Here is a 24,056-nt window from a genome sequence, read left to right as displayed (position 1 = left end):
GGCGAGTGCTAATCTCCTGGGGACAGACAGGAGAGAATCACATACAAGTGGATGTGTTTACTCATTCTGTGTATAACATTTACGCCAACAACAATATACACTAGAGTGGTGTAACTAATAATGCCTTGGGACTCAGACTTCAGAGCCCAAGGAGCAAGCCTCTGTCTGGTTCCGATGGGAACTGAGTAACACACACTCTTCCTCTTCTGATTCTCCACCATTATGATCTGTGCGGTCTCAGAGACTTCAAAAGTCTCACTGCTGTGGTTAATTGAACAGTGCTACCTGAAGTCAGCCTTAGGTCTTAGGCTGAGAAGCCAGTAACTAGGATGTGTTTGGGGGCATGTGAAGTCCTCTGGGGGAAATGCGAGCATGAGACCGTAGAGCCGACAATGAGCTAGTGCAAAAGAGGCTGGGATGGGGTCGCTCTGACCCGCTGAGAGCTAGGTGGCTCATGTTCTTGAATTCAGAGAGTTATGCGCATTGTTCGTCCACACAGAATCTCTGCTTGCATGAGCATAGGAAAAGGTATACATGCTTATCTAACACATCAAGGATGGTGTATTCATTAGTTGAGATTTCCCACTTCTGGCTCTGACCTGAGTTCTATTTTCTCATTGGTACCATGTGCCAAGCAGCTGCCACGCCCTCCCTCAAGCCAGCATGGGTGGAGCCTTCTGCTATGCCTTTTCCACCGCAATGGTTGTAGCCATTGATGCATGAGCCTTAAGTCACCTCGATCAGGAGTGTGACCTCAGTGAGTAATGGGACTGTTTACAGTGGATGTGCCATTTCTAAACTTAAGTTAAGTTTACCTTGCTTTACCTGGCTCTGCCATTAAGCTCCTACTTGACAAACCCGCCCATCTGAATGTTCGTTAACTTCTAATTTGTTTGCGCATGCATCATTCCCAAACCGTTTAGCAAACACTGCTTTCTACCCTGAGATCACAAGGCTACAGGATACCTACCCTGCAAAAGATCACGGTCGTGGTCAACAGCATCTCCCTAGAGGCAGCTTTGCATCACGCCTTCGCTGTCATGCCAAGAATATTACATTTTCCCTCTTACGTCAGCGCAGATGCTAGTGAATTGTTTTCCCATCTCTGTACACTCGTTCCTACAGTCAATTGGCCACTAAATTTTGTCTGTTTGAATTTTCAACTTCTCATTTCTACCCCAGCAGGTATACGCCTTCTCACGGCTGGACTGCTGGACTGTCCCAGCCAGTGCCTAATGCAAGAGGCATCACTCTCTGTCCATCAAGCTTGCTCACATGCTCTAAAATATGTGGCTTTTGTGTCACATGTGTACAGGTACCCAAGGAGGCCAGAAGAGGGAGCCAGATCCCCTGGAGTTGGAGTTACCAGAAGGTATGATCTATCTGACAGGGTGCTGGGGATGGAACTCCAGTCCTTTGCAAGAACAGCCAGACCTTGCTGAGCTGTCTCTCCAGCCCCAGGATTCCTCCCAGTGTCAACAATTAACCTCTTGGCAATCTCTTCTCACTGCAAACCTGCTCCTTGCTCTATCTCCTCATTTTGTCAGTGGTAGTTTCTGTCATCCAGTTGCCCTGGTCAAACACCTTAGAGCCAGCCTTGCCATATGTCCATACCTAAGATGTCAGTCAGTTCTGATGCCTCTGTTGTCAAACATCCAAGGATCTGCCCCGCGGTTGTAATAGACTTCTCCTGGAAGAATCCCAAAGTGACCTCACATCTTCAGCTCTCGCTCTGGTCATCCTGAGCCTGGAATGCCTCCACAAGAAGGGTAGTTTCTCATCTTGTTCATGTTTTCCCTCAGCCTCTGTTAGTGTGGCAGCTTTTCCTGGTGACTACAGTACCATGGATTTTGCCTCGTTAGTCAAGGATTTGTGCCATCTCCAAGATGGCTGAGGGCCGCTCTGTGACCTCCCCCGGTTTCCATTGACTGGCAGTGGGTTTGGAAATTGAACCATAATCACGGGCGTAGATGAACAGGAAGTGGCCAGTTAGGAAGTTCTTTATGGGAAAAAGAGAGAAGATAAGCATTAAAGATAGGCTAGCACGCAGCTTCTATGGCGCTACCTTGCTCTATCAGGCAAGGGGTGAAGAAATGGCTGAAAGATGAAGACACAGCTGGTTTGTTTGTCCCTTCGCCTCTAACAGTTTCCTGTCAGGTTTTGAATCATGGTAAGGAACACAGGGGTGCGCTCAGTTCAGAACACTCATGTTAAAGAATAATCGCCAGGACTCAGGTCATCTTGGATGTTTTGTTGTCATTGCTGGGGTCTAAGAGTTGCCCCACACACCATACAGACACCAATCTCATTCAGACAGGGATGGTTTATTGAAGACACACCACAATGCTGATCAGTTAGGACTGTAGTTCAGAATTCGGGGGCTGAGCCATGGTGCCAAACATCTTTTTCTGCCAGCTTATAAAGGAAAAAAACAAAAAAACCACAGTGAGCTCTTATGCGGTGCAGGAAGTGCTGCCCGGTGGTCAGCTCTGACCCAAGCCATTTTAGACATAACAGTTCATATTGACCTTTAATTTGATGGGTCCTGCATACAGCTTTGTGGAATTTCTTAAGAATTAACAAACCTTATAACATTCAGAACATAACAAGATATGTGACTGGGCGTGACCTTGCTTTGAGTCAAGTTATTATTCTGTGTCAGTGACTGGCAGCATATTACAGCAACACTATGAAATAGCTGGCAGGTATAGAGCAAAATGGCTCCAGCTACGCTGGGGAGGGGGTAGACCTCTACATTTTTTTCAGGAGTGTCTCACACATGGAGAAGAGAACACAGAGACAGAGGTGTGCTGTGTACTGGCCTGCTTTCTATGCCTTGCTCAACTTTCTCTCTCCCTTAAAAAAAGAACTTCATTGAGGGCAGCGGGATGCAAGCAATATAAACATCAAACTCTTCTTTAACTTTTCTTTCTCTGCTTCTCTGTAGCCATCCAGCAGCCATGGAGAACTGGGTTTACCTGAAAGGGGGGCTGGAAATGAAAAGGACCGGGTGTGAGAGAAGGATGAAGCCAAGACAAGATCAAGGCTCAAAGTTTAATTCTGCAGCTCCAGTTTATAGAGGGAAAAACCACAAAACCCATCCCTTGTTTCAGTTGGATTATGTTGCAAAGCAAGCTCAGTGGGCAGCGTCTTCCTCTAAGTTCCTGTGGGAAGCTGCAGGTGCAGCATGGCTGATGACTCCATCCGGGTTGTTAAACCCATTGTGGCAAGCACTGGAGGTCTGTTTAGCCTGCTCAAGACTGCGGAAGGGCAGTTGGGGTTGGATGTTATTTGCATATTTCCTAAGGATCCTGATATGTTCACAAGAAGCAGTGGGGCAGACTCCTCAAGTGACCCCGTGAGAGAACACGCATCAGGATGGTGGTAGCAGTGCTCCAGTGGGCTTACTTCTTCCCCTTCTGCTCCATGTGAACTACAAAATGCTGCACCTGCAGCTTCCCACAGGAACTTAGAGGAAGACGCTGCCCACTGAGCTTGCTTTGCAACATAATCCAACTGAAACAAGGGATGGGTTTTGTGGTTTTTCCCTCTATAAACTGGAGCTGCAGAATGCAATGATGAGCCCTGGCGCTATTGATAGAAAGCTCTGGAAGCCCACTTTGTCATCTCAGCACGGGTCCAGGTCCTTCATTATTTTGTCCACACAGCCAGAGAGTCCTTTTGATTCTCCAGAACCCCCAGGGATCTCCCTTTCCACAAGCATTCTCAGGTCCTCCATTGTTCTCTGAAAATCTATGAAATGTAAGCATCACGGTTTCCATGGTGTGCTCCATTCTGCGTGACATTTTAAAGAATCAGGTGAAATCTGGGCATAGCAGTCCTTGGAAGACCTGAGCACGCAGTGATGAGGCCAGCACCCTCAGCTTGATTTCTTATAGTGCCCACAACCACCAGCCCAGTGGTCTTAGAGCATCACCCACAATGCACTGAGCCCTCCCACATCAATCACTAATTAAGAACGTGTTATACATTTGCCCACAGGCCAATCTGATGTAGGTGTTTTCACAACTGCACTTTCCATTTCCAAAATGGCTTTACCTTGTCAAGATGACATGAAACTAGCCAGCGCACTGCCCTCAGAGAGGACTTGAGTTAGGGTTCCAGCAGTCATAGCAGACAACTGACAACTTCCTGTAGATCCCGCTCCAGAGGATGTGATGCCTTCTTCTGGGCTCCTTGGAGACCCACACTAAGACATGCACAAATCTACACACAGACACCCATATTCACAACATTGAAAATAAATAAATCTTTAAAAAAGAAACAGAAAACAGAACAAAGGGCTGAAGTTCTACAACATATTTTCAAGCTACTTTTTGTCAGTGGTGGTGGTCTGGGCTCATATAGATTTGCAGAAGAGGCAAGACAGCTTTATTTGGAGTAAAGTCATAGTTCAGGTTGTAGAGGGAGACACTGTCTAGAGTGACAGCGGGCCACGTGAGTGACAGTCCTCAAGGGTCCCAGTTATTGTGTGGGGTTCATTTTTATGGGGTTCAAGAGGTGGAACTGGTTAGGAAAGGGCAAAGTCTGGGTCACATGTTAGGTTAGGTCACATGTTAGGTTAGGTCACATGTTAGGTTAGGTCACATGTTAGGTTAGGTCACATGTTAGGTTAGGTCACATGTTAGGTTAGGTCACATGTTAGGTTAGGTCACATGTTAGGTTAGGTCACATGTTAGGTTAGGCATCATTCATTCTTCTTACCGCCGATAGCTGTTCCTATCATGGACCTGATTCTTTTTTGTTTGGTTGGTTTTTTGTTTGTTTGTTTTTCATTTTTTTTGGAGACAAGGTTTCTCTGTGTAGCCCTGGCTGTCCTGGAACTCATTCTGTAAACCAAGCTGGCCTCAAACTCAGAAATCCGCCTGCCTCTGCCTCCCGAGTGCTCGGATTAAAGGCGTGGGCCACCACTGCCTGGCTAATGTACTGGATTCTTATCATATGCATATGCAACTGAGCAGTGCTTTGCAATAATTAGTATTGATTAATGATGCACAACTACTGAATACTTTTAATGTGCTTTATAAACACACTACTTTTAGAATTACTATGAAAATATCCAATTAATGGCTCCATATTGGTCTCATACAGGCTGAATATAAAAAGTTATATGGTGAGTGTGGTGGCTTGAACAAATAGATGCAATCGGGTCAAATACTTAAACACCTTGTCCCCAGTTGGTGGCACCAGCTTGGGAGGTTATGGGACCTTCCATGACTGTATCCTTGCCGGAGGACTCACTCACTGGGAATGGGCTGTTTATCGCCTCCCTCATTTCCACGTCTCTTGCTCTGTGTCCCGAATGCTGATAAAGATATGATCGCTCACCATCCATAAACTCTGGGTCCATAAGCTAAAATAATAAATGCTTTTTTTCCTAAGTTGCCTTAGTTATGGTATTTTATCACAGCAACAAAAAATAGCTAACACAGAGAGTGTGTGTACACGTATTAAAATGATAGAACATATACATATGTATATATATATATATATATATATATATACACACACACACACACATATATTGAGAGAATACACACACACACACACACACATACACACACACACACTGCATGTGGTATGTATAAACTGTAATTTATACAGGGAGAGCAGTGTGTAACTTAAGGAAGGGTTTACAGTGCCAGAAACAGCAAGTGCTTGGGAGACACTGGTGACTTCCTAGAGCAGAGCCGTGTAGGAATTGAACCTGTGCCTGGTTCTTAGGTCTCTGCCATGACAGGCGGTTGCACATTCACATGGCTAAGTGGGCAGGCCAAGGCAAAACCACCGTTTGAAATAGATAATTTCCCTGGCACAGAGGATGCTACCAGCGGTCAAGGACCTTGCCCCTGAAGAGTGATGCTAGCCTTGCCTTAGCTCCGGGACATTTTGTCTTCCAGTAAGTAGGAGGTGAGGACTGGCAGCCCCAGGAAGAGGAGCAGGCAGAAGAGACACAAACTAGACTCTAAACACTTTTATTTTTTATCTAATATCCAGCATGGTTTCTGCAAAAATCACTAGTTAAACACACTTTCTTAGAGATAAGCTACTTAGAATACAATTCAGACAATTTAAAAACCTCTCTCACACATAGAGAGGGAAGGAGCCAGAAAACAAAACCAAACCAGAGATGAAATTAGAACAAAACCCCAAGTTCTGTACAGCACAGGACATTCCCCTCTCCTCGCTCCTTGATTCAGGTTGATGCTCCATGGAGAACTGTGGGACAGGGCTCTGATGTACGGGCTCATCACACTGTTAGGAACACACACGGATGATCTTAGAAGTCCAAGGTCATCTGCTGCTACACAGTGGGTTTGAGGCCAGCTTGGGATACGCGAAACTCTGTCTCAACAAAACCAAAACCAACCAACCAACCAAACCAACCAACCAAACCAAACCAAACCAAAATCACAACACCACATGACTTGAGGGGTTGGTTCTACGTTCCAGGCAGGGCACTGAGGCTAAGCACTTGTCTGTGTTGTTGAGGTCTCTGGAAAATACAGATTCATGATATAGGAGGTTGCTACTGTCAGTTCTCAGACCTCACTTGGTCTAAAAATAGGTGCTATCGTGGTCTGAATTGTTCAGCTGCATGTATTCCAGAAAGCCTTTCTTGTAGCTGGCCACCCGAGTGGGCCTCCGGCTCTTCTTGCCCGAGGCCTCTCTTTTCTGTAAGGCGCTAACGATCATGTCTGAGAACTCAGTCTGCAGACGCTGTTGGTTCTCCCTGGAAAGTGGGTAGGAGAGAACAACAGAACTAGTCAGCAATCTACAAGGACTGTGTCTTAACCCACAGGTTTAATCCCACCACTACCCAGAGGGTGCCTATTCGGTGCTACACACAGGAAATGCTGGGAGTGCAGCACCACCATTGCCTTTGATGAGTCCAAAGAACTCTCTCTCCTAGCCTGGTGTACAATAAGCAAAATACATCATACATGGGGAATGGATCTTTCTCTTTCAAAGTGAAACATATTGCTAGAGGAATGTGGTAGAAGAGCCACTAAGACCAGGAAGCAAGCATCCTTAACTGCTGAGCCATCTCTCCAGACTCAAGATTTATTTTATTTTTATTATGTGTGGATAGAGGTGGTGCATGTATGGGTGTGTGTGTGTGTGTGTGTGTGTGTGTGTGTGTGTGTGTGTGTGTGTGAGAGAGAGAGAGAGAGAGAGAGAGAGAGAGAGAGAGAGAGAGAGAGAGAGAGGTACATGCAGTAACCACAGAGTCCAGAAGAGGGTGTCACATCCCTCAGGACTAGAATTACAGAATCCATGTGATGGGAACTGAACTCCGGTCCTCTCATCACTGAGCTATCTCTCCAGCCCCTCCACCTACCTTTGCTTTGTTTTTGAGACAGTGTCTATGCAGATTAGGCTGGCCTCAGACTCAGTCAGAGATGTGCTTGCCTGGGAGCTGGGATCAAAAGTCTGTGCCACCACGCCCAGAAAATCAAGTATATTTTAGTGGATCTAAGCTGGATATAACTGGGTGAAGATGCTGGTTTACAGCTTTATAAAGCCAGCATTTGGGAGACTGGCCAAGACAGGGAGACTGAGAGGTGGCGGCCAGTCTATGCTATGTCTGTCTGTCTGTCTGTCTGTCTTCCTCTCTCTCTCACATGTGCATGCATGTGTGTACATATTCATGTATGTATGTACTCTATTTAACCTATCGGTCTATTATCTTGCAACTACATAATTGGGTCAACTAAAAAATCACCCCTTGGAGGGCAGAAGGGAAAGGAGCCAGTAAAATAAAATAAAGCCCAAATCAACGAAATCAGAACAAAATCTCCTCCAGTTCTAGAGCACCTCCCTTTCCACTTTCCCAGGGGGAGCCTCCCTGGGACAATGGGACATGGGCACCGAGGAGGTGTGACTTCACGGAGGACACTCGTCTGACCTAGGAACAAGCGAGCATCAGTGTTCCAGATCAGCAGAGGCTGTGCGCTTGCTGTACTGCTGAGTCTTAGGACAATACAGGCATCCCGGACACTCCAGCTCAACAGCGGGAGAAAGGAATGTTCTAGACTTTCTCGTGTTTAGTTCTCAGCTCACCCCACACATCATTGCTGCTCCCGGGCACTCGTCAGGTTGGGTGCCTCTAAGCAGCATAAGTGCCAACAAGACAGAGACCTCCCGGCCCCTCTCCCTCTCTGCCACCCAGAGGCTTACACTGTCGGTGGGGATGGCAGGTTGTATTCTTGGTCCTTCATCCCAGTCAGCCAGTATGTGGTCTCTGTCCCTCTTCCCTAGAGATACAAAAGAGGAAGATCCTGTGAGGCACTGTCCTCACCTGATGCCCCGGCAATGACCTGTTCCAAGAGGCACCCTACCCCCACACTGCCCATCAGTGCCTCTATTTAAACACACATCCATCAGTGAAATGTAGGACACAATTTGAGAAGTCTCCCACCAGGCTGGCTTTTTTTTTTTTTTTTTACTCTTTCTTTACCCTCTCTTCTGTTTTCTAAAAATTAATTAATAATTAGTTAATCAGTTAGTTAATTCTGAGGCAAGGCCCCACACTAGGATACAGGCAGGGCTGGAGCTCATCCTGTAACCTAGGTTACCACAAGCTCACAGCGCTTCTCCTGCCTCAGAAGCTGAGTGCCAGGCTTTCAGGCATCATGGGCCACCTCCAAAGTAAAGCTTGCTTTCCCTCCCAGAAGGTATTTCAGATTACAGTATTGCTATAGAATACTACCTTACAAAGGGAGAAATTCAAGCCTGACGCTGTAGCTCCTTTGGAAAATGCTTGCTATGAGAGTATGGGGGCCCGAGTTCAGATCACCAGTACCCCAGTACAAATCTGGGTACAGCGCATGTGTCTGTAACCCACAGGCTGGAAAGCAGAGACAGGAGGATCTCCAGAGCTCACTGGCAAGTCAGTCCAAACCAGGGAGCTGCAGGGTTAGTGGGACACCCTGCCTCGGAACACTGAGGACGGCAAGACAGCTCACAGGTGAGAGTCACAAAAGCCTGACAGCCTGAGCTGGATCACTGGACACACACGGGGTAGGAAGAGAGACAACAGACTCCACAAAGGTGTCCTCTAGTGCATGAGCGTTCGCAAACACACACGCACACACACACACACATACACACACACACACACACACACACACACACACACACACACACACACACACACTAAAATTTAAAACTTAACAGTTTAGAGGAACTTAAAGGTTTAAAGGAATTGAAGAAGACAGCCAGTGTTGACATCTGGTTTCTATACATCACATACATACAACCATGAACATACTCAACACACACACACACACACACACACACACACACACACATGAATAAGTAAATTTTAAGAAAGGAAGAAATCCACTCACAGTTTGGTCAACAAATATAATCAGTTTCTATTGCATGTGTTTTCTTTGTTTTAATTAGTGTGTGTGTGAGTGTGTGTGTGTATGTGTGTGTGTGAGTGGGTATGAGTGTGTGTGTGAGTTTGTGTGTGTGTGAGTGGGTATGAGTGTGTGTGTATGAGTGTGTGTGTGTGAGTGTGTGTGTGAGTGTGTGTGTGAGTTTGTGTGTGTGTGTATGTTTGTGTGTGTGAGTGTGTGTGTGTGAGTTTGTGTATGTGTGTGTGTGAGTGGGTATGAGTGTGTGTGTATGTGTGTGTGAGTGTGTATGTATGTGTGTGTATGAGTGTGTGTGTGTATGTGTATGTGTGTGTGTGTATGTATGTGTGTGTATGAGTGTGTGTGTGTTTGTGTGTGTGTGTGATTAAGACAACACACATGTGCCAGCCAGAGGACAACTATCAGGAGTTAGCCGTCTCTTCCCACATAGGATCACATTTGGGCGCTCAGACTTGACAGTAAAGACCATATTTCTCCAGCCCTTTGTTTTCTTTTAACCTTTTACAGCAGTTTTGAGACAAAATTGTTGCCACAGTTTCATTATACCAGTGTGGAATTATAAATACACAGGACATAATAAGCCCTTGGAAGTGACAATCATTTGGCTCATGGCGGGTGGGTGGCATTATACAATGAATGGAAACTTAGGAGAAATTTTACTTTTGCTAAGGTTTTATCTGGGGAGGTCAGATGCATATAGATTAAATTAGTATCCGTGTATCTACATGTTTACAAGACTGTGAGTAGCATTTTAGGGGAATGATCTTGGTTTAGTAAACGTGTTTGTGGAAGACTCAAAAACTGAGTTTTATCACACAGTTTTGCTTAAAAGGAGGCGTTTCCCAAGCTGCAGCTACAATGTACATGCCATAGCATGTATGGCTCCTGGAGATGAAAACACATACAGTCAGTTGCTGGCTTTATCAAAAATTGTGATAATTTTCAAACGCACCTGAAGGATGGCTGGGGACAGCTGGTGGCTTCACAGGGCAGCTGGTTTAAATGTCAGAAGCACATGTGGGGGCATGGCTCAGAAGTTAAAGTGCCTTATTGCACAGGTGGATGCCTGCCCTCTCTGTAACCCCAGCCTCAGAAGGCAGAGCCGGGGAAGCCCCTGTCTGGATAGCCAGACTAGCCATGTCAGTCAGATCCAGATTTGAATGAGAGATTCTGCTTTGAATAATAAGGGAGAATCCTGGTATTAACTGCAGGCCTCTACTCTACACTGCAAGTGCACAGGCATGCAAGTGTGCTCTCATGCATGCACATGCATCTCACACACATACACAAGAGCAAAAAAGCAAGACACAGCACGGAAGACCTATAGCCACGATCCTCAAACATCTATGTGTCACGACATCAGAATGGTCGTCCAAAGTACAGGTGCCTGGCTGTTCCCCTAGGGTCTCGGGAGGCCAGGCAGGGAGTCTAGACACCTGCAGTTTAACAAGTACTCAGGAGTGACCAATCTGAGGCCACATCTTGGTACCCACTGGTCCGGAGCCTCATAATGATAAAAGCAACTATGGAGAAAGCAATATTTGAAAGTGAGCAGAGAGGTGTTTGGACTTTAGTGAATCCTGATCAGTTTGAGTTCTTGGGTCGGGAGGAGGAACTGGGGACAGATGGTGTGTGTATGTGGACAGATGGTGTGTGTATGTGGACAGGTGGTGTGTGTATGTAGACAGGTGGTGTGTGTATGTGGACAGGTGGTGTGTGTATGTGGACAGATGGTGTGTGTATGTGGACAGGTGGTGTGTGTATGTGGACAGATGGTGTGTGTATGTGGACAGATGGTGTGTGTATGTGGACAGATGGTGTGTGTATGTGGACAGATGGTGTGTGTATGTGGACAGGTGGTGTGTGTATGTGGACAGATGGTGTGTGTATGTGGACAGATGGTGTGTGTATGTGGACAGATGGTGTGTGTATGTGGACAGATGGTGTGTGTATGTGGACAGGTGGTGTGTGTATGTGGAGGGGACAGATAGTGTATGTATGTGGACAGATGGTGTGTGTATGTAGACAGGTGGTGTGTGTATGTGGACAGGTGGTGTGTGTATATGGAGGGAATGGTAGCAATTGTTGCTGGTATTGTTATTTTTAAAATTATTTTTAGATTTATTTATTTTACTTTATTTGTACAAGTGTTTTGCCTGTATGTATGCATTTTTACCTTGTGTATGCACTGACCATGAAGACCAAGAGAGGGTGTCAGATCCCTTATAACTGGAGTTACAGATGGCTGTGACCCAGCGTGTAGGTGCTGGGAACTGAACCTGGGACCTCTCTCTGCAAGAACAGCAAGTGCTTTTAACCTTTGAGCCATCCCTCTGGCCTGGTAGCCATGCTTTGTAGCCTCCTAGCCCCAGCATGGAACAGCTAAAGGGCTTGTGGGAGTTCAGGGCAGCTCTGAGTTCACACAGGCAGAGGTTCTTTCTCAGGGATGATGGAGATCACTGCCAGGGAGGCGGCAAAGGGGTCTTCAGCTTCAGTTTTTCTGACTTTCTTGATGGAGGGTTTCACGCGGCCCACTGTGTCTGAGTGCCTGCCCACACGGGTCTGCAGCAGCCTTACCTTTAAGTATGTTTCTCCCCTCACTTCATACAGGAACTGGCAATCCGTTCTCTTCAGGATGGCTATGGTGGAGCTGCTCATGTGAATCCTCAAGGCTGGGGACACAAAGCAGACCCATGAACATCCACCCACATCGAAACATGATACGGCCATGTTTGTCTCTCTCTGATTCGAGAGAGACGGCAGCAGCCCCCTTGTCCATCATGGAGAAACGCACACAGTTGCTTTAGTGGCTTTAAAAACAGTGCCAGTGCATGAGAAAATGCTGCCCGTGTCAGAAGACCGGTCTGGCACAGTCTTTTTTGGGAGGTTCTGAATGTTGGCACTTTACAAATTTTGTCTGCGGAATCTCATGCCAGCTCAGAGTGGAAACCTTTGGACCTGGCTTTGGATGGACCTTCTCCTGCTGAGCCTGGGGTGGGGCTTTGGCTGTGTGGTCTCCAGTATAAAGACCCAGTAAATATCTAAGGTGCTGAGGGCAAGGCGAAGAGTTGGGCTCTGAGTTTCTCAAGCTTTCCTTGTCCGTAGCCTTGGGAAGAACAGTCGACGAGGGACTCCTTACCTAACAGCTCATGGCTGAATGCCCAACAGCCCAACAGCCACTCCATAAGCTGAGACAGTGGTCAGAACGGTGGACACCCACCACGGAGCAGAGTGACTTCCCTCAGTGTATGCAGATGATGGGAGCACAGGTTTTATTTTAATCTAAGTCTGCTTGAGTCACATTTTATTCTTCCCATGACACTTTGACTTTGTGGAACATAATTCTAAGATCATGTCATTCTAACTACCAAAATCTTGCTGTGGGTCCTGGGTCTTGTCAGCTTTTTAAACTTCATCTTCCATCTCTTTTCTTCCTTCTACTATATATTTTTATTATTATCCCTATCACCAATATTAGTTGATCATCTATTGCCTTCAGTAGTACATGGTGCCTCTGTTTTGCCAGACACATACCTTTGCAAAGACTGATTCAATCTGAGGAAAAGCCTGAAACTTTGTGTACTAATAAATTCCTAGATACGTTCTCCCCTAAAATCAGCTTCTAGAAAACCCAGGCAAATAGGAAAGGCGACTCTGAGCCAGGTATCTGGCCCACAGCGTTCCCATTGGATAACACAGTTTACATAGATATATGCTAACGTTCATGATTGTTCCATCTAGAACATGCCCGATTTCATTGCATGTGGGTCCCAAATACAGAAACAGTCTAAAGCTGAAGGAAAGAGACTGAAACCATCAGCAGTATACGCAACAAAATTAAACATGGCACGTTAACACAGGCTCAAGTCTAGCCCTGTGAGGGGTCCTTCTGCCTCACTCTGACACTGGGTCTCGGCACTGGGCAGCGAGTTCTACAAGTGCATCTGTTGGAAGAGAGAATCTCTGTTCCCTAAAGAAAACAGCAGTGCCCCTTCTTACGGAGGCCGGTGGATTCCATCCTGGAGGCAGTGTTGACAGTGTCTCCAAACAGGCAATAGCGAGGCATCTTGATCCCCACAACACCAGCAGCGCAGGGGCCTGGAAGGAAGGAAGGCAGGGGAGGCATCATTGCACAGTGAAGAATGGAGCTGGGACAGGTGAGCCTTTCTCACGGGCACGGAGACTTGGCACACACGTGATGTGATTTCTTTAAGGAATGACTACAAGCTCTGGGCTTTTGTGATAGCAAAGAACACTTATACTTGTACTGAACAAGAAGGCATTCAGAGGTCCAATGTTTGAAAATCAAGGGCTCTCAAGAAGGTCTCAGGTGACCCCATAGCTTGTCTGCTTTATCGAAACACACAGTCCTAAACCTGAGTTGCTAGAAGGAGCCGTAGACCCAAAGACACAATTGCCCATGTGTGCTTGTGTTAACATGATGGTGCTGTTTATAGGATTGGTGGCCTACAACGGAACACCCAGAAGAAAAGTACAGGGCCATCCAGAGACTGCCCCCCCCTCCCCCCGGGGATCCATCCTGTATACAGACACCAAACGCAGACACTATTGTGAATGCCAAGAAGTGCTTACTGACAGGAGCCTGATATAGCTGTCTCCGGAGAGGCTTTGCCAGAACCTTGCAAATACAGAGGGAGATGCTTGCAGCTAAGCATGGGCCTGAACATGAGGTCCCCAATGGAGGAGTTAGAGAAAGGACTGAAGGAGCTGAAGGGGTTTGTAACCCATAGGAAGAAAAACAATATCAACCAACCAGACCTCCCAGAGATCCCAGGGACTAAGCCAACAACTAAAGAGTAAACATAGAGGGTCCCACGTCTCCAGCTGCATATGTAGCAAAGGATGGTCTTGTCAGACATCAATGGGAGGAGAGGTCCTTGGTCCTGTGAAGGCTTAATGCCCCAGTGTAGGGGAATGCCAGGGCAGGGAGGTGGGAGTGGGTGCATGGGTGAGCACCATCATAGAAGCAGGGGGAGAGAGGATGGGATAGGGGGTTTCTAGAGGGGAAACTGGAAAAGGGGATAACATTTGAAATGTAAATAAACAAAATATCCAATAAAAAAGACACAATAAATGTTTAAGAAAATAGAAAAAAAACATAGAAGAGATGAAATAGAGGAGGCTTGTATATGTGTTTGCATGTGTGTATGTGTGCTTGTGTGTGTGTTTGCATGTGTGTATGAGTGCTTGTGTGTGTGTTTGCATGTGTGTATGTGTGCTTGTGTATGTGCCTGCATGTGTGTATGTGTGTTTGTGTGCATGTGTGCTTGTGTATGTGCCTGCATGTGTGTATGTGTGTTTGTGTGTATGTGTGCTTGTGTATGTGTTTGCCTGTGTGTATGAGTGCTTGTGTGTGGCTGCATGTGTGTATGTGTGCTTGTGTGTGTTTGTATGTGTGTATGTTGCTTATGTGTTGCATGTGTGTATGTGTGCTTGTGTGAGTGCTTGCATGTGTGCATGAGTGCTTGTGTGTGTGCTTGCATGTGTGTATGTGTGCTTGTGTGTGTGCTTACATGTGTGTATATGTGTGACTGTGTGAAAAGGGCAAGACAATGTGTCATGCGAAGTATTAGTGAGGATGATTTAAAACTTTCACCTTATGTATTCTTTGTATATGGTACTGTGTTCCATAAAGACATTTCCCCGTGGGTACATGTTCACTGCTCATGTATCCCTCTCATCCTCCTAGCTTGCCCGCTCTCCTCTCCCCTTTCCCATAGTCCCCTTTGCTCCCCTAGACATTTTTCCTTCTCTCATGTTATATACATGCACACAGTTATACACAGTTATGTAAAAATCTAGGGGCCATGTGAGAAAAAACATGGCCTTTGGTTTTTGAAACTAGCTTCATTGGCTTAGTTAATGTGATTCTGTCCATTTGCCCAGCTGTATCCACTTTCCTGCGAACAATGTAACGTCCTTTTCCTTTATGGCTGGTAACATTCTCTTGTGTATATGTGCCACATTTGTTGTTGTTTCTCTGTTGTTAGACATCTAGGTTGGTCATGAGTTCTCCTTCAACTACATGTTTCTGTAAGACCAACAACTTATCTTCTCAAGTTTCTATATCCAAGGCTGGTAGTTAAGCTGGTGGCCTGAGGCTGCTCACTGCCTTGTATCTCCATGGAACAAATGACATCCTAACGTGCGACCTAAACTAAAAGCTTAATTTAGAAATATGCAGTCACAGTCCTCAAGTTCCATCTCCAAGTCATAGGCTGATGCCTGATCGAATTCCATAGCGGAGAGTGGTAACACTGAACTTTAACCCATCAGATGCCCAGCTATTGGGACCATAGAGCTGTAGTGCACATGGGACCATGCTACCAGACAGGCATTAGGACTGGTAAGGTTGAATGAGCTCAAACCCAGGGAATCTCAGAGATTTGAAACCAGCAGGAGTGGAGCCGTTCCCTACCTGTCTCTGTACTTGCTCTGGAACACATAACCAGGGCAGCCCACTGAGGGGACCATGGGCACTCAGTCACATAGTGACTCACACTCAAGAGTTCTTCTCCATCCTAATACGGCATCTAGATAGCTTAGAGACTTCAGCTAATGACCGTCCCTTCCTGGATGCTCTTCCCCCAAGAGGTATATCATGCCTGGTTTACCCCGAATAAGGTGTCTATATTCACATCCACCACCCAATTAAACAATGTGAACCTGTAAGGCTTGTCTCAGAGAACAGCTTCATTGACTGCCACGGGCAAAGTGCCTTAAAGAGCCTTGCCTAAAACTCCCAAGGAAGGCTTTCTCTCCTCCAGCCCCTTTGGTACTCTCAGCCTTCACTCCTAACTGGGCTTGCTCCTGTTCGTCCAGGGCTCCATCTTCCCCTTCTTGACTGGCGTGTAGATGCCCTGAGGGTAAATATCATAGTGGATCCTGGTTCTTGACTTCCCTTCCTGGTAGTATAACAGCAGCACCTGAGTACCCAGAGAGGAGACCAGGAACCATTGTGGATTCTTCATTCTGGACTTTGCTCTGCCTCTTCCTAGGTGGGTGCTTGTGGCCAGGTACCCCCCGCACCCCCACCCCCCAGCCCCAGCTCCCACCCTCTACGTTCCACAGTAAGACATAGAGCTTGAACCTATCAGATGCTTTCTGTCTCTCACCTCTGCTCATGCTAGCTCTCACTCTCGCTCTCACCTCTCTGACTCATTCTTTCAAATGGCCTTAAACTTGGCTCCTGACTTTCCTTTGAACTTCCATGGTCTTCTAACTGACCCATGTGCTCTCTGTAGCACTGCTGCGGAGTGAGTATAAGTGTCAGAGACATTTGACCAGTTGTTTCTCCTCTGAATCACACATTTTTAGATATTTTTTTCTTATTAAAAAAAGATTATATGTTTTATTATACATATATATACATGTGTGTGTGTGTGTGTGTGTGTGTGTGTGCATTTGTCTGTGGGTAGGTGCACATGACTGTAGATGCTGGAAGAAACCAGAAGAGCAACGTTTTCTCTTGGAGCTGGAGTTACAGGTGTTGTGAGCTGCCCATCATGGGTGCCGGCAACTAAACTCAGGTCCCCTACAAGTGTGCTACACTGTCTTGCCCATTCAGCCATCTCTCCAGCCCTAGCATTATAACATTTTAAGGGAACATGAACAGGAGTTGGGACTATGTATGGGAAGGTAATAGTGAGACAGTAGACGTGATGATTTAAGGGCTGCCCAGAAACTCTTGTTTTCCTGTGTGGTCAGTGTTTATCCATCCTGGAATGAAGATGCTATCCACAGTGTTATTTCAAGTGCAAGGGGCTGATGGGCTGGGTCTAAGTGTGTCAGGATATATAATGGACTCCACATTTAGCACATAGGTTAAGAGTAAGTTTTACAGGAAAACCATGCCCTGTGTGTTTTGCTTTGAGTCTATGCCTTGTGTGTTCCACTTTGAGTGACCCCCTCTTGCTAGGATGCCCAACTCCTTACCAGAATGAACTCCAATGCGGATCCACACGGGGAGGCCAGGGAGATGCTCCAATTCAAAGGTCCCTATGAAGCTGAGGATGTCCAAGGCCATCTTGGAAATGTCTACCGCGTGCCGGTTGCCGTTTCTCATAGGCAGACCGCTGGCCACCACGTAGGCGTCACCGATGGTTTCTACCTGTGAGAACACATTCTCATCAGTGGCTCTGCCCCATGGGAGACCAAATTGAACAGAATCCTTCGCTGAATGCACATAAGAGTAAGGGATGGGAGCTCAGATTGAGCAGTCCTGTTTACCTCGTTCAGGGCCCATCCTATGACAATTTCTCTAGTTCTCTCTCTCTCTCTCTCTCTCTCTCTCTCTCTCTCTCTCTCTCTCTCTCTCTCTCTCTCTCTCTTTCCTTAAGTAGTCTAGTTAACTGGATGACAAAACAACTATGGAAGATTTTAGCCATAAAGAAGAATTTTATAGTTAGATTGTGCAGATGAAGTGTCTACACATTGTAGACAATTCTGTAAGTGTTCACAGGGCTGTGGACATGGCTCAGTGATTGAGGACACTGCCTGTCCTTGCAGAAGACCAGGGTGCACTTCTGCATTCACTCGGTGGCTCACTCCCATTTGCAACTTCAGCTTCAGGGCATCATGTCCCTGTGGGCACCTGTATGTAAGTGGTGCAGTCACAGAGGCATACGCATGCCCCTACATTTCACAGTGAAAATTGAGACTAAATAATGAAATGACCTGACTGATCCTATATGATTTCAGCCATAAACCAAATTACCAGAATAGACTTTAGTGATTATGGTTTTCAGCATAGTATTCTGCCAAGCGTAATTGTAGGTTCCTTCAAGAATAAAACATTTTTATGGTCTCGAGCAGTGTTTACGTAACTCCACTCTCTGCGCTTCATTTACGGCCAGCTTACATGCTGCCCTTGCTTTGTAGGGGATTTGAAACACTTCTATTTCCTCTGTATTTGTCATCCTAAATTTATCCATGTTGTAATTTGTTCCTTCTGGGTTATTTCTTAAGGTAATTTTGACATCTGACCTTTTAAAATTCTTCTACATCTCTTCCGTTTCAGCTTGGATTCAACCACCACTTCAGTGAGTGTTAAAGATGGATGGATTCATTTTTACATACATGTTTGTATGTGCCTGTGTGTGGGTTTGTGCACATAAGTGCAGGTGCCTGCGGGAACCAGAAGAGGATGACAGATCCCTTGGAGCTAGAGTTATAAGCAGTTCTGAGCCCCCATGAATTGGGTGCTAGAACTCAATGCAGGTAGAAGAGGAAGCATTCTTAACCTGCCTCTTGCTATAGCTGGGTAGGAGAGGACAGGAGTTATAACAGGGGCGACTGTGTCAGGCTCTGGTGGCTTTGGGCCTCTCAACGGTCACAGCCTGAGGGCTGGAGCAGGTACCTTGTAGACATCATGGTGGTCCACAATCTGGTCAAAGCTCTTGTAGATGTCATTGAGCATGTCCACCACCTCCATGGGCGTGCTGTACTTGCAGATGGTGGTGAAGCCCACAATGTCACTGAAGTAGATTGTGACTTCTTCATACAGCTCTGGCTCCACGATGCCTTTCTCCTTCAGTGACTTTACCACCAGCCTAGATGAGGGAAAGGGAAAAATGACCTTTAACCTCCGTAGAGTTTCCTTGCCTTGCAGTTTAGATTGTAGCGACTGTCAACAGGACTGAAAAATACGTGATTTCTAATGAATTCCAGTGAGTGTCCAGGAAGAAAAAACCGACAGATTTCCTATGTTGTGTGTGTGACTCCACTGCCTGCTTGTGTGTGTTTGTATTTGAACTTGGATGAATATGAGCATTTTCAACCTTAACTTAGATTAGTACTATTCATGCACTTATAACCCTATCACCTATATAGCTCTAATGCCTATATGCTTTCATTCATAATCTCCCCATTGATAATCCATTTCAAACAAGCATACACCATATTCAGAAACCTTAATGTCAAGTGTGTCGCTGATGTAAGAAGTTGACCCTAAGGCTATGAGCACCAAAGGGCTTGACAGATGTGCCCTTCTCGCCAAAGCTAACGGTTCTGCCCCTCTCAGACACTTCGTGGTATTATTTAATATCGCGCCAGAGAAATGATGCATTCAACATTTACTTAAAATATACTTAAATCATAATTTATTGGATATTTTGAACCAGATTCAGGTCCTTTAAGGAGCAAAGGCAACCACTCCATAAGTAAGTTGCAACTACAGCAAAGGATGCCAAAGAGAGGTCGCTCAGAAAACCTCGCTGAGGGGATGGAAGGGGCAGCTTCTCAGAGCAAGTCCACCTGAGCGGACTGGGACTTCCTTTAGGGGACAAGGCGCCTGCCTTCCCCATAGGGGAAGCGTTCTGGGGCTGACTGGGGTTCAGGACTCTCTGCTGCTGCTGGGGTCATTTTGAAGAGAGCCTGAGCAGAAATATAGAAATCTCAGTATCAGAATCTGAGACACTGGGAGGTGCAACAGTAGCCTACGAGAACGAATCTCTCATTTTACTTTATTTTGTACATGTGTTTGCTTAAATGTGTGTATGTGTGCTTCAAAAGTGTGTCTGGTACCTGCAGAGGCCAGCAGAGGGCACCTTTGAGACTGGAGCTAAAGATGGCTGTGAGCTACCATGTGGGTTCTGTGAACTCAGGTCCTTTGCAAGAGCCACAAATGCTCCTAACCGCCAAGCCACATCTCCAGTCCCTAAATCCTTCATTTTTATATAGATAAGAAAACCAAGGGGTGAAAAGGAAGTGGGAATTTCATGTGATTCCATAGCCTGCTGCAGACAAAGCTGTTACTAGAACTGAGCAATGCCTGTCCGTCCTGTGCACCAGGACCTGTCTGCAAGCCAAGGCATGTTCAGGGAGATGGAGAAGATTTGGAGGTGACACTAACAATTGCAGAATCCCTGAGGATCGTTCAGAAAACCCATCGTCTATCAGCCACAGGGGTCTGGGACACACAGAGACTCTCCAGTGCTTAGAGGAAAGTCTTTTCAAGTGTAGCAACACAATGTAGGGACCTTTGCAAAATAACCCTTGATGTGGCTGGTAAGAGAAAGAAAGAGAACTTCAGGTGGTGAGCTTGGGTAGAGGGTTGCTGCTGTCACAGAATGTGAATACAAATTAGATATCTTGGTTTTCTCACAAGAAGGAAACCCATTTACGTTTTCCTAATCTCCTGGGTTCTGTTGAATAAATGCTGAACTGATGGTGAATCCCACACACACACTTCAGTGTTGCTATAAATGTTGCTTTTTGGTTCTTCTGGACAGCGTCTACCTTATGTTATTGTGGAAACATGAAGTTTTCATAAAGATAAAATGTATTTTTTCCAGAGTTAGAGTAAGGCCTGGCTTCAACCACCTAGCAAGATGATTGGGGCGGGAGAAGTGTTCAGCCATTAAGAGTGCTTGCTGCTTCTGCAGAGGACCCAGATTTCATTCCCAGATCCCATAGCAGGGAGCTTACAACCACATATAACTCTAACTCAGCAGATCTGATGGCCTCCACTGGTCTGCGTGGGCAACCACACTTGAACGTACACAGGCAAGTATGCTCATGTGCACGTGTGCGTGCACACACACACACAGACACACATACACACAATCTTTTCAAAAATTGCCATCTTGTGATCATGTTGAACCACCAAGCTTGTGAAAACTTGAGTTGCAGAGGCAGCTGTTTTATCCTACTGATGTGACATTGTTGGCTAAAACCTCTGATGGTGAAACCCTGGGACAACTATGGCATCATGTTTCTCAACGAGGCCTTACTGTCCAGGCAAAGAATTCTGTATGACAGTGAGTTTATGTGGCTCAGGCAACACATACCCTCTTTGACATAGAGGCCGGTGGTTCTAGTGTATTTCCAGAGTGCTCTCCTAGTCTGTGTGTATGAGCTGGAAGGCTCATGGTCTGATTAGGCTTTTCCAAGTCCCAGGGACTGAATGGGGCACATGTGTGCCCCTCACCTCTTTGCCCAGGTTTATAGAGGAGAAGCTACTTTTTATTTGGAAAACAGTCATTAGGACAGATGGGAGTGGATCTGGGAGGGGTTAAGGAACCAGCAACTCGGAGAAGCCCCAGTTACTGTGTATACCCCAGCATGCATGTCGTAGACGAGTGTTGGTTTCCTATCTGCTACCCAAGATACTGAAGGAAGATGGGAGACAGGTTGGATCATCTAGGTTTCCTGTCCAAGACTGCTCATCAATAGTAGCCGGTGGAAGCAAGCTTTGAAGTCAGGTCTCACTGAGCTCAGTTTCCGCAATTTTACCAGAGCTAGGCTACACTCAATTAACAGCTTGCCACACCTGAACGGGAAGAGACCATTGCTTCTTGCTTGTACAAAGCCTTTGGCCAACCCATCACATTGTGATTCCTCGTTTATCTTAACATTCCATGGGAACTTATTTGAATGACAGTGTTCTGAAAACATTAAGCTCTTTGGGGATTTCAGTCCTAAGGTCCTTTTTCTTCTGTCCTGACTATGTTTCATGAAGTTCATAGATGGTCTGGTGGCAAGACACCTGCCTCCTTGCCCACAGACAACTTCTAGTTCTTGTGACTTGGACTTTGCTTGTGATGTCAAGAAGAAAAGCAAAGACGCCAACATTGAGTGCCCGAGAGCCTCAGAGAGCACTTGCGGCAGACTTGAGTTTCCATGCTGAGTCTGAGGACAGACGGACAGCAGTTTGCCTGAAGGCGGAATGTAGGCTTAATGAGATGTTAGAACTCACAGCCCTCTGCTCAGTCCATAATCCTCACAGTAACTTCTTTGCTTTGGGAATTCAGAGTGAAATCAGGAGGTTCAGCAAGGCACAAGCATTTTGAACCCTGAAGGGTCTATAAAAGGAACCCACCCTAGACTGCCCCAAACAAACCAAAGGCCAAAACAAATCCAGAACAAAACCAGCAATGGGGAGAGGTGGCCATGTTGAAGGTTTCAGCTGGGAGCCTGGCTGTGGTTTCAGCTGGGAACCTGGCTGTGGAATCATGGGAAACCATGTTTGCAGGAGGCTTGCCTTACCGTGGGAGGAGCATGAAGTTAAGGTGGTCAGCCCTGTCCCTCTCTGCCTTGTACAGCTGAGTCCTTTCCTCTACCAGATGTTCCAGGTTTCGAGAGTACAGCTGGAGACGTCGGATCAAGGTGTCCATGTAAGACTCGTTTTTCTGGTCATGGAAAAGGCTGCAGGTGGTAACAGATGAGGGATTTTTACACATCACTGGGAAGGGGCGTGAGGGAGTCTCATGATGTTGTGTATGTTAAAGATAATGTTTATAGCATGCTAAGACATAGAGAAAAGTTCTGAGATCTCACAGCCATTCTGTCATCGTGATTACGTCATTGACAAGTTCCCACTTCTGCCCTCAGAAGGTGAAGGCTTGCTTTGTATGAGTGAGTGTGTTTCTGTGTTTGGTATGTGTGTGTGTCTCTGTGTCTCTCTTTCTGTATATGTGTATGAGAGACTGGTTGTGTCTTTGTGTGTCTCTCTGTGTGTGTATGTGTATGATGTGTCTCTGTGTATGCTTATTGTGTGTGTGTGTGTGTGTGTGTGTGTGTGTGAGAGAGAGAGAGAGAGAGAGAGAGAGAGAGAGAGAGAGAGAGAGAGAGAGAGATAGTATGGGTTTGAAGGAGGTTCGAGGACAACATCGCTGTTTTGGGTATGAACTCAGGTGAATAGTCTTGTTGACATCTCAATAGTCCCAAGAGACAGAATTTTTTTATAACAAGCTCCCGAGGGATTCTTACTTGACCCCAGCAGTAAAGGTTTGTAAGGCAGAATGGGTTCAGGAGCAAGCACAGGGAGGTGGTAGATTATTTTTTTCGAAATGAATGGATTCAATTAAAAGTTTCCCCATCTTAACTGTGAATCTTCGTCACCTAGGGAATTATTAAAACTCCCAGTGCTAAGTTACACCTCAGCCCTGTTACATCAAATGCTCTAGGGCAGAATTAAGGTGCCAGTGTTTCTTAAAGCTCCTTTGGGAATCTCAAATGAACAGCCATGTTTGAGACCCACCAGAGTCAAGGGTAAAGACCAGGGGCCCATGATCTCCATGAGAGTCCCTGTCACTGATACTGCACAGTCCCATCTGACCTCGGTGACAGCCAGGGGAGGAGTGAAGAGGCGAGAATTGAATCTGTTGTTATTTCCTGCTCTATTCAGACAGTGCACACTTCTGCCAATCAGACCACGGGTTCATCAGCTTCAGCTCCCATCTCTGCCTTGGCTTCTCACCTCAGCAGGTGTCTGAATCTTAGGGCCTAAGGACACCTCCAGAAAGTCGGAGATGGAAGGAAGTTTAGAAACCACCCAGCTCACTCCAGTTTCATGAATGAGGAAGTTGGTAGCCTGTGTCTGCATCTGCATGTGTGTGTGTGTGTGTGTGTGTGTGTGTGTGTGTGTGTGTTGATTTGCCCTCTGTTCCCAGCAAGCCAGCATCATGTCTTCCTTGGTGCTTGGTTTCTCAGTTCTCCAGTCACTGTCCCTTTCCCATCTGTAGTGTGTTATCTAAAAGCACACTGCATCGAGGATTTGATATTGCTGGATCATGGGATATAACACCCATTTTGAACATGAAGGTTGTAATTCAGAAAACAAATCTAAAGTGTCTGGGGCCATAGCTGGTGATTTTGGAGATCTTTAAAGCTTGCTGACCTTGGCGG

General features: G+C 46.2%; 1 protein-coding gene and 1 pseudogene across 2 annotated transcripts in view; both read right to left on the bottom strand.

The window, feature by feature from the left end:
- Positions 1 to 3,404: 3,404 nt before the first annotated feature.
- LOC110297129 (protein S100-A10-like) lies at positions 3,405 to 3,806 on the bottom strand (annotated as a pseudogene).
- Positions 3,807 to 6,493: 2,687 nt separating this feature from the next.
- Positions 6,494 to 24,056, bottom strand: part of Gucy2c (guanylate cyclase 2C) — an 80,973-nt gene continuing 63,410 nt past the window's right edge. For both annotated transcript variants that reach the window (XM_021165238.2, XM_021165239.2), the window contains 7 exons: positions 22,416 to 22,574; positions 18,787 to 18,979; positions 17,364 to 17,538; positions 13,407 to 13,505; positions 11,985 to 12,079; positions 8,203 to 8,279; positions 6,494 to 6,754 (listed from right to left, as the gene is read on the bottom strand). In XM_021165238.2, the coding sequence (XP_021020897.1) occupies positions 6,580 to 6,754; positions 8,203 to 8,279; positions 11,985 to 12,079; positions 13,407 to 13,505; positions 17,364 to 17,538; positions 18,787 to 18,979; positions 22,416 to 22,574 (973 nt within the window). In that variant the 3' untranslated portion in view covers positions 6,494 to 6,579. The remainder of the gene's footprint in view (positions 6,755 to 8,202; positions 8,280 to 11,984; positions 12,080 to 13,406; positions 13,506 to 17,363; positions 17,539 to 18,786; positions 18,980 to 22,415; positions 22,575 to 24,056) is intronic.

Source organism: Mus caroli, unplaced genomic scaffold, assembly GCF_978045245.1.
Source record: "Mus caroli unplaced genomic scaffold, Mus_caroli_1 scaffold_7, whole genome shotgun sequence".
Taxonomy (NCBI): domain Eukaryota; kingdom Metazoa; phylum Chordata; class Mammalia; order Rodentia; family Muridae; genus Mus; species Mus caroli.
This window is presented reverse-complemented; position numbering and strand designations above follow the sequence as displayed.